General features: G+C 35.8%; 1 protein-coding gene across 1 annotated transcript; it reads left to right on the top strand.

The window, feature by feature from the left end:
* The first annotated feature begins 2,341 nt into the window (after positions 1-2,341).
* On the top strand, positions 2,342-6,807 carry LOC131071484 (receptor-like protein kinase HSL1). Its single transcript, XM_059212471.1, has 2 exons — positions 2,342-4,973; positions 6,395-6,807. The coding sequence occupies exons 1-2, from the start codon at positions 2,366-2,368 to the stop codon at positions 6,805-6,807; spliced, it is 3,021 nt and encodes a 1,006-aa protein (XP_059068454.1). The 5' UTR covers positions 2,342-2,365.
* The last annotated feature ends 4,891 nt before the right edge of the window (positions 6,808-11,698 follow it).

The following is an 11,698-nucleotide window of genomic DNA, read 5'->3' as shown; positions in this document are numbered from 1 at the left end:
GTGTCCCTACTACCCAGATTTTTTTGTGGGTTAAGGGACCCTTTCAAATCCCTCCTAGTTCTGTTTGGAATCAGTCAGCTGGTTTTTTGGTTTCAAGTTGTGGGAGCCTGGTAAAAACCACAGGGAGGTTGATTGCTGCTAGTTTTCAAGGGCCCAGTTTGGCTAGTCGATTTCTTTATTTTTGGTTAAGGACTGGTTTTGCCTTGGGCATCTAGAGTTTTTTGTTGCAAGTTAAGGGAACCTTGGAAAACCCTTTTGTGCTAGTTTTGGGTGACAGTTCAAAACCCAGGATGAGGGTTAGGGGAGCCTTTCAAAACCCTTTGTGTTCAAATTGTGTTTATATGCCAACCTATTGTAATCTAGTTTCTTTGAAGGTTATGGGTGCCTGAAAATACCCATGGTGTTGTGTGTAGGTTAAGGGAGCCTTTGTAAAACCCTTGTTCTTATTTTTGGGGTGGTTTTTTCCGTCTTGGTTGTGGTTTGGCTATTGGTTTTTTGATGATCTCACCTTTTAGTAGAGTGGTATTGTGGGTTCCAGATCTTGGTAAAATTTGAGGGTTTTGGGTCCCTTCAAAACCTATGGGGTTTTGGGTCCCCTCAAAACCTATTGTATGGGGTTTCGAGTCCCCTCAAAACCTGTTTATCCTTAATCAAAAACATTTATGATTTTTTTTACAAAAGGGGACTCATTTATACTTCTCAAATATAACATGGGAGGTCTTGGGTTCAAGTCTACTCATCTGGTTCTTAGCTCCAAGGAAAAGCTAAAAATTATAGCTTTGACTATGACTTATCAAAAAAATAAAATTATGTGATGAAAAAAATGAGGCTAAAGTATTTTTAAATTGCATTTTGAGCAATGTAGGTAAACTCGTTTGACATATTTTAAAAATTTAGTGGATAAAAAGTGAATTTGATGTTAAGAATACAAATATCTAACATTACTTGCAACAAATCATTCACACTTTCACTTATAGTCTAATTAGTCACATCTTTCATTTTTTTCTTTTTCACTCTACACAACAGACTTGTAACTTGATGGTCACCCCTACCAATCATATGAATTTTTTTAATGATCTGATCATTTAAATGTTGTTCACTTGATGTTTAAGAACATAATAAATTTTTCAAAGAGTATCTATGAAAGATCTTGCAATGCCCTTTACTTTTCAAATTATAGAGTCTTTAGTTTATGCATCTATCAAAGAGCCTACAATGCAATTTAGAAACTACTTGAAAGAAGAAAGGAAAATGGATTTATAAGAAATTTGTTTATTTGCGAAACTAGATGAATATAGATTATAGACTATAGTGGGATTTATGGAGAAATACATTTCTTAAATTGTGGAGACATTTAAATTAAAAAAAAATAGTGCTATGACTATCTCATATTTATTAAATAATAGATATAGATCCCAAATTTAGTTTCTAAGAAGTTCTATCAAATCTACTAATTGAGGATAAAATACCACACATTTTAAATTACTTTAAGAATTACACATTCAAACTTCATTTATAGTAAAACATTGCAATAATTATTTATATTTTTCAACAATATTATTTTTAAATCAAACAAAATTAAGATCATGATCTAGTTATATGACCAATAGAGATATTACTTACAAATTATAGTTCAATATCTTTATGTAATGGTAACAATGTTTCATGATCTCTCTCATTATAAATTTGCATTAGTATTAAAATCTATATGTGCATATATAAAAGAAAGTAAACTTATAAAACAATGCCAATAATAGATATTTTTAAAGTTTACACAAAAACAAAAAATCTCAAATATACTATGAAAATTATCAAAAAAAATTCTAATTCACATTAAAAATATTCAATATAATCTTATGAAAAAATTCTAAAAATAAAAAATAATTATATTCTATCTAAAAAAATTATTTTCAACATTATTCAAATAATAAATATTATTTATTAATATTATTAATTATATTCTAATATTATACTATATTTATCTTTATAATTTTTGAGTGTTTACTAATAATTTAAAGTTTTTAATTATATTAAAACATAACATGTTAATTTATCCAATCTAATAAGTTTTAATATTATAGAGTGATTAAAATTGAACCACCCACCATCAAATTCGTGGCCTAAAAAGCACTAAGAAAATTGAAAGAACCTATCCTTATTCCTTTCCACACTTTTCAGTGTTGTTGTTCTCCGGATATTTAGGAATAGGAGCTACAAAAATTTCTCTCTCCTCTCCAACGGTCGTGGAGTAGAGAAAGACAATTTATTAACGAAAGAAAGATATTTACGAGCCTTATAAATCTGAAAGAGATTTTCCGCCATTTCCACAAGGAGAGCATTTTCTTTTGCTAAAACATAATATGTTATGGCACCAATAATGCCCAATCGCGCTCTCACATTCTTTTGCTGCATTCTCACCTTCTTACATTTGCTTCTCTACTGCACTTCACTCTCCCAAGACGGCTTAATTCTGCTTAAGATAAAAAGGGGGGATTGGAGGGACAAGCGAAATGCTTTGAGCGACTGGAATGAGTCTCATAAAAATCCATGTGCTTGGACAGGTATCTCCTGTGATACTTTCAACACCGTTACCGCTGTTGATCTCACTGGGGCCTCCATTTCTGGCAACCTCACTTCCGCTATATGCGCCCTTTCTAATCTCACTGCCTTGTCTCTCCAAAGCAATGATTTCACCGCTCCCTTCCCGCGCGCCCTTTTGCATTGCAAAGGTTTGCACAAGCTCGATTTGTCGAGCAACCACTTTGCTGGAACGCTGCCTTCTCGTATCTCTGAATTGAGTGAATTGAGAGAGTTAAACTTGTCATTTAATGCTTTCAGTGGCTCCATTCCTCAAGCCTTCGGAATGCTGCCAAAGCTCGAGGCTCTCTTCTTCCACGACAATAGTTTGAGTGGACCATTCCCTAATTTTGTCGGGAATCTGAAGTCTCTGAAGAACCTCACGTTTGACAATAATCCTCTGCGTCCTTCTGTGCTACCCACAGAGCTTGGCAATCTAAAGAAACTGCAGCAGTTATGGCTACAAAACTGTAGTCTTGTGGGCCGAATCCCGACTTTCTTGGGAAATTTAACCCAGCTGGAGGAGTTGGATTTGTCTTGGAATCATCTCTCCGGTGCTATTCCGGCCAGTTTAATGGCTCTTGAGAATTTGACATTATTGTTTCTCTATGACAACAATTTGTCTGGGCAAATTCCGGCCGACGTTGGTCAACTGAGGAGCTTGTCCGAGTTGGATTTTACCGACAATCAACTTTACGGCGCAATTCCCGATGGGGTCGGCAATCTCACATATCTGAATTTTCTACAATTGTCTAGCAATCGGCTTACAGGAGAGATACCTGCTGAGGTCGGCAAGCTACGATACTTGAGTTACTTGAAGCTGTACGGCAACAAGCTCAGTGGATGGTTGCCTCAGAGTTTGGGTACATTCTCCAATCTCATTCTTGTTGATGTGGTGGGAAACGAATTGGAAGGCCCTCTGCCAAAGAATCTGTGTCGAGGAGGAGTCCTCTACAGTTTTCTTGGCTCTTCGAACAATTTCAATGGTAGTCTGCCTTCGTCCTTTCAAGACTGCAATTCTCTAGAGTATCTGTACATCGAGAACAATCATCTGAGCGGCGAGATTCCTCCTGAACTATGGGGTGCTTCCAATCTCAAGAAATTGCTTCTCAGCAACAATACGCTTGAAGGCCAGATTTCAGCTGCAATTGGTAAAGCGAAGAATCTGAGTCGGTTGGAGATAAGCAACAACGGGTTCGAAGGAAGAATACCTACACAATTTGGAAAGCTGACAAGACTTCAAGTATTTGAAGCCAGTAACAACCGGTTGTCAGGGCCCATTACTCATGAGCTTGGGGCCTTAAGCTTGGTCAGTACTCTCCAGCTGGACCATAATTTTCTGTCAGGAGAAATTCCCATGGAAATAACGTTGCTAAGGAAGCTCAGTCAGCTCAATTTGGGTCACAATCGACTTACAGGCGAAATCCCTGCAGCTCTGAACGACATCATGAACAGTCTTCATCTCTCAAACAATTTGCTTTCTGGTGGTATTCCGCCCGAATTCGGACACCTGAAACTGAGTGTTTTCAATGTATCCAACAATGACTTGTCTGGACGCATTCCTGAGGCTCTCGACATTCCGGTTTACAAGGAGGGTTTTCTGGGCAATGCGAAGCTATGCGGGGGTCAGAATTTGATGCTGCCTCCGTGTCCTTCTCGTCATAAGCTATTACCTCAGAGTTTAGCTACTATCCTATTACCGCCTTTACTTGTAGTGGCCGTGAGCGTGTGCTCCATTTGTCTGTGTTGCTTGATTTTCAGGAAGCCAAGAACCACGCCATCGTGGAAATTAACTCCGTTCCACTCGGCAGATGTGGACGAGTTATACATCCTCCACAATTTGAAGGAGAGTAACGTGATTGGATCTGGAGGTGCTGGAAAAGTTTACAAGGTCACTCTCCACAACGGGCAAGCCGTAGCCGTTAAGAAGATCTGGAACATGGGAGGATCAAGACGAAGTTATAGGAGAAAACGTGAGCTGCAAGAAGAGAATAAAAGTGGGGAAGTGGAGGTGAATACATTGGGACTCATCTGGCACAATAACATTTTAAAGCTTCTCTGTTGCATTTCAAGTGAAGATTCCTATTTCAAGCTATTGGTATACGAGTTCATGCCCAACGGCAGCTTGTTCGACCTTTTGCACGGTGGCTCAGGACCACAAACGCCGCTGCAATGGCCGATACGTTATCAGATCGCTCTTGACGCAGCTCGCGGGCTGAGTTATATGCATCATGATTGCTTCCCTCCAATATTGCACAGGGATGTGAAATCCAGCAACATCTTGCTGGACGGAGATTTTGGAGCTAAAATATCGGATTTTGGCTTATCCAGAGTGCTTGATAAGCTGGGCCATCAGTACACGGTGTCTGGCTATGTCGGGTCGCATGGATATATTGATCTGAATTATTTTGTCAATTCAAAGGACAATACCCAAAGCAGAATTTGTGGTATTGTAAACACATAACAAATCATATAAAATTTCATTTCATTGAAAATTTGTAAGAACCATACAATTTTTGGCAAACTCTGTGAAAGAGAGTTGTGTGCCCTTGAATTTATCCCATTTGGGCAAACTCTGTAAAAGAGAGTTGTATGCCTGGAATGTATCCAATTTGGGCAAACTCTGTAAAAGAGAGTTGTATGCCTGAGCCTGTACAATTTAGGCAATCTTGCGAAGGAGGGTATGCCTATAACTCTGTAACTCCATAACTCTCCAACTCCTTGCAATTGGATTTGAATTGGGCTTATTTATAAGCTTTCAAAGAAGCTGAACAGCCACCACATTTATGTTTACATCGGAAGTCGAAAAGACAATCCGGTATTGAAAGGTTATTACATTTATATGAGAACAAAAATTAATTAAAGATTAAAATATTTAATTCTCTGACTTATTTCTGATCATTACTCCTTTTTTGAAAGGCAATGGGCCCCATTGCTCGATCATCTTCCAAATAAAATTCTGCCATGTAACTTGAAAGTGCTAATGAGACTCTCGAGAGAATAATCGCTTCTTCTAGATCTGCTATAGCACAGGAGCCTGGTCAGCTTGAGGCGTAGCAGCTACTGGTTCCTTGGTAGATGCTGCAATAGCTTCCTCGTTTCCTTCTGCTGAAGACAAAGACAAGGAAGAGTTTGGCGTAGTATAGGCAGCGGCTCATTGACTGTAGATGCACCTGCAGCGATCGAAAATGGCTCTGATACCACTGATCTGAATTATTTTGTCAATTCAAAGGACAATACCCAAAGCAGAATTTGTGGTATTGTAAACACATAACAAATCATATAAAATTTCATTTCATTGAAAATTTGTAAGAACCATACAATTTTTGGCAAACTCTGTGAAAGAGAGTTGTGTGTCCTTGAATTTATCCCATTTGGGCAAACTCTGTAAAAGAGAGTTGTATGCCTGGAATGTATCCAATTTGGGCAAACTCTGTAAAAGAGAGTTGTATGCCTGAGCCTGTACAATTTAGGCAATCTTGCGAAGGAGCGTATGCCTATAACTCTGTAACTCCATAACTCTCCAACTCCTTGCAATTGGATTTGAATTGGGCTTATTTATAAGCTTTCAAAGAAGCTGAACAGCCACCACATTTATGTTTACATCGGAAGTCGAAAAGACAATCCGGTATTGAAAGGTTATTACATTTATATGAGAACAAAAATTAAGTAAAGATTAAAATATTTAATTCTCTGACTTATTTCTGATCATATATAGCCCCAGGTAAGTTTTCTTTCGTTAAACTTCTAGTATTTTAGTTTTCCTGGAGAGATTATCTTATTCTTTAAAGTTTTTTTTCTGTACTTGCAATGTGACGAGTAGAATACGTTGAGAGGTTAAGGGTAGATGAGAAAAGTGACGTGTACAGTTTTGGAGTGGTAATATTGGAGCTGGTGAGCGGGAGGAAAGCGACGGGCGAGAGGGAGTATGGAGAGGGCGTGGACATCGTGGGTTGGATACGCTGCACAATTTGGATGGGCGGAGAGAGAGAAGTGGTGGATAAGAGGACTGTGGATGATAATTGCGAAGAACAGATGATGCGCGTCTTACGTGTGGGTTTAGTTTGCACGAAGAGAGAGCCATACCAGCGGCATTGTATGAGAGAAGTGGTGGAGATGTTAGTGGCATGCGGTGGGGACAATCGTAGGGAGACAACGGATGAAAGAATATGTCAACATCCAGAAAGAATTTCAAGACAAGGCTCCGAGAGTGGGAATGAAGGGGTTTAAAGGAAATAAAAAAATTTCAAGAGAATTGTTCACATCTTTGTTTTTTATGTACAAGAATTTGTATTTAGGTTTTTATAATAAATACTTGTCATTAAATAAATGTTCTTTGACAATTATCTATATCTTATCTTCATTGAATTGTCAAATTTAGACGAGTAAACTAAAAGAATAGAAAATCTATAGCAGTTTATTATGATTTTGTAGTTTTTTTATGTTAAAAAATGATAAATAATTGTTTTAACTTTTAAAATATTATTTTTGATTATTAAATTATTTGATGTTCAAGAATAGTTTAAAATTGTATTATAAGTATTATGAGTAGTTTAAGTGTTTGGAAAAAGTATTTAAAAATGTGTACATTTTTTTTAAAAATTCAGTTATTTATAATAACCTATGCTTAATTTTTTGAGGTGGACTCAGATTCATAACATAGTTGCATTTATAGTTTAATTTCTAGATATACATCTTACATTAATTGTTCCCTTATATGACTTACTTTTGCTAGTATGTTGCAAAGTTCTTAAGAATTGAGTTCTTTATTGAAGACCAAGTTTGGTCTTTTGCTTCGGATAAAAAGATAATAAGTATTTAGTTATAAGTACTAATATCAAAATATAGTACCTATGTGTACCTTCATGTCTTATAGTATAAGATACTTAAAAAGTGAACATTGGTGTGGACATAAATCCATAAGATTTTATTATGATTATTTTTGATGTGGATTTAAATTAAAGATTATTTGATTTTGAGTTCTAATTTGGAGGTTTGGTTCCAATACGCACCTTGCAATTTCCTAAATAGCGAGTTCCATAATTATAATACATATTATTTCACAACATTGCATGGTTCAAATATTTTGAGTCCAATTATAATTTTTGAGACCATTTAACCATAACATGATGGTCAGTTACAATACCCACAAAGTCGTTTTAGTCATGTTTCCTTATTAACATGTGTTGCTCAAGCCCCTTTGTCCTATGTACCTTTTGCTAACCATTATACCTTGCCAAACTTCAATTTTACCAATGGTAAAATTAGTAGTACTCCATAGAAATGGTTGCATTATTGGTTCCATGACATTACTTCCAACCCCATGAACCACCATAATGTAGAATCCTTCAAATTGGTTGGAAACAACTTTAAGAAATGGGTATCAATTACATGGTCATAACATCTACAGAGTGCATCAAACTTAAACAAAAAGGAATCGAGATCCTCAGTGACCAGGCCATAAAAGTTAGGTAGGGTGTCTAGATGTATATTTTTTAATGTTGTTGCCCTATTCTAGTCAATGATTGGAAATGTAATGGTGATTGATGTATCCGTATTTTATGCATCAGCGTCACCGATTATTGTTATTATCTCTTGTGGACATTGTAGAGTAGATTCTCTGTGATTGTCACAAGAAGATGTTGGATCTATAGATGGACTAAATGGATTTTTTGGTGTTCACGTTGAATCTAATGAATCCTTTGGCCACTCTCTTGAAGAAAAGACATCTCATATACTTGATGTATAGGTCAAAAACCTTCCTCTAGCATCACTTTGATGGTACATGCAATGGAAGTGATGAGATTATTGGTTGTCTTCCTACACTTGTTAGTAAAAAATTTGATGTTAGTTCAAAATATTACTTCCCTAATGCTAAATACAAACACTTATGCTACCAAAAATATATAACCAAAAGGAACTTTTACAAGAAGGTAGATGACTAAAAGGAGTCCTAAACTTAAGAGTCTTAAACCTTAGCACCATCCTTGACATAGCACTGAAAATTACTAGTCTCCACTATATCCATTCAATTAGTATAATTTTTCATACACATGATACAATTGAGGTATTCAATGGGGCAACCCTATGACCTAAGTGAAGGCTCATTTATTTATTGACCAGAGACGTACATTATAAAAGATGGCATTGACATTGTATGTGCAACAAGGATCATCAGTTTTCTATCGTTGAGTGAAAATAATGTATTAATCTACTAAGAACATAAATGGTAATCATGAACAATATTGAAACAGAAAACTAAATAACATAGAAAATGATGTGGGTAACTTTAGGAGTAGTAGGTACAACTATTAATCTAACTAATCAAACTAGAAGTTAGTTGCGACCATAACTACTTGATTTAGTTTAAACGCACATTAACAACTAGAAATTAAGAATAACCATTGAACAACTGTAAATAAAAAAAAAAGAAAAGAGTATCACATTACCTCAAGTGGCCTTTGCTTGAGGAATGAAATCTTTGTAAAGAGTAATAGTATGCTTGAATTCACAAAATAGTAGTCATCCTTATTATCATTAAGTCATGTACAAAACAACCAAATAGTGATTATGTAGAAAATCTAGCTAGCACACAATCTATGGCATCTGCATCATAGATTCAACTAATAGAAACAAAAGAAATGAATGATGTTAACAACAAGAGAATATTCCAAGAGTAATCTCACACACACACACACACACACACACACACACACACACATATATATATATGTACATATATATATATATATATATATGTACATATATATATATATGTACATATATGTACATATATGTACATATATGTACATATATGTACATATATGTACATATGTACATATATGTACATATGTACATATATATATATATATATGTACATATATATATATATATGTACATATATATATATATATATATATGTACATATATATATATGTACATATATGTACATGTACATATATATATATATATATATATATATATATATATATATATATATATATATATACATATGTACATGTATATATATGTACATATATATATATATATACATATATATGTACATATATATGTACATATATGTACATGTATATGTATATGTATATACATATATATGTATATATGTATATATGTATATATATGTTGGTCATTTGGTAGAATTGATTATGTGTTGCATTGATGTTTTGTCATTGATGTCAACACTAGCTGTTTGGAGGGTTTACCGGCACCCTTCTGGTCCCAGTAGGTTGAGTGGTTTTTGGTTAACTTGGATCCGGCATGATCCCGTTAACTCTGGTATAATTTGGTGATGGAATTGGCTTGTTCATAATGTCTATACTCATATTTGGTCAGTTGGTTTTGGTCAGGTGATTGGATGTTATCTTGCTTACACAGAAGATTGGTTTCTGGTTCTGGTGAGGGCTTCTCCAGCAAATCTTTTGGTGGAGATCTTTGATGTATTGCATAATTGGTGATGGTGCAGCTTCTAATGGAGTTTCAGGATGTGGTTGGTAATCTTGTGTGAGACTTGGCATTTGGAGATCATTGCTGAAATGTATGGACCTATTCTTGGTCCTGGTTGATCTAGGTTATGGACCGGTATTAATGTAACATGTGGATAGGAATTATTGTTGTATTTCCGGTATATCTTATGTGTTGGATATTATTTGTTTTAGTTTAAGGCTGACATGGTTTGTAATAATTTAATTGGTTTATTGTCCGGTAGTCGAGCTGATTGTTTATGGTCGAGAGTTTGTATAAATAAGATGTAAGATCTCATTGTAGATCATCATGGTTATTGTAAAAGGTCATGGTCAAGGAATGTAGTGTGCAAATATTGTAATATCATTCAGACAGAGGAGTTGGTTGATCAATGGAGATCGAATTGGGTTTGTAAGAGGATTTGGTCATCCGTTATTGAGCTTAACCGGAACTGTACTTAGGCATAGGAGATGCTATCCTTGTAGTTCAACACTTCTCGAGATTGTAGTTTGGATTTGTATGTAGTCAGTGAGACTCCTTTTGTGAAGAGCAGTGTGCTCTAGGTTGTTGGCCTTCCTGCGAGTACAGGCCCCTTCATTGTAAATTCACATACTTATTGCAGAAGTATTATCTGACTGTGGGTAGGCTTCCCACCATGGTTTTTCCCTTTACCGGGTTTTCCACATACAAATCTTGGTGTTATGTGGATGGCTTTTATTATGTGATTATTGTTTATTCTTAATTGGATTAACTGCTATTTCGGTATTATTGCTTTGAATTGATAATGCTTTTGGTAATCTGTGACAACTAATTCACCACCCCCCCTCTCAGTTGTCTTCCGGTTATCTGAACTGTCTAACAATTGGTATCAGAGATTTGGTCCTCTCTACAGAAAGCTTAATAGCTTGAGGAAGTTCCTATGGTGACTAACAGTTCAAGTTCATCCAGTTCTTTTGGAGCTATTTTTCATAGGGATATACCGAGGCTTGAAGGAACAAATTATACAGTATGGAAGATTTGGATGGAGACTCATCTGAAAAGTCTTGGCAAGGAGATTTGGGAGACCACGAAGAATGGTGTCACACCCTTTCATCCAGGATCTGGCAATCCTCCTTCGACAAACCTGGATAAGGAGCTTGAGAATGATTGTAGAGCAAGAGAAGCCCTCTTGTGTGCACTTTGTGATCAACAAATTATGGGATTAACAGACAAATCATCTGGAAAGGCTATATTGGATAAAATGCAGACCTTTAATGAAGGTGACCCTATAGTGAAAATTGCTAAAATTGATGGTTACCGAGTGAGATATGAAAATCTGAGGATGGAAGAGGAGGAAAGGATTACTTCATTCATGGAAAGAGTAAATGAGATTGTTATGAGAATTCAATGTTGTGATGGAACTCTAAGCGAATATGAGATTGTTTCTAAAGTCCTGAGAGCCCTACCACCGGCTTAAAAAAATGAAGGCTACTGCTATTAATGAGTTAAGAATAATGGCGAATACATCTGTCAACAGAGATACTTTGGTTGGGAAACTATCTTCTTTTGAGCTTGAGGAATTTGTACCTTCTGGAGTTGTGAAAACTAAACCTGATTTTCATTCATCTACATCTACAACCGGCAAGCAATATTGGAGAGT

Source organism: Cryptomeria japonica, chromosome 10, assembly GCF_030272615.1.
Source record: "Cryptomeria japonica chromosome 10, Sugi_1.0, whole genome shotgun sequence".
Classification (NCBI taxonomy): domain Eukaryota; kingdom Viridiplantae; phylum Streptophyta; class Pinopsida; order Cupressales; family Cupressaceae; genus Cryptomeria; species Cryptomeria japonica.
The sequence above is the reverse complement of the archived record's forward strand: the minus strand, read 5'-3'. Positions and strand labels throughout refer to the sequence as shown.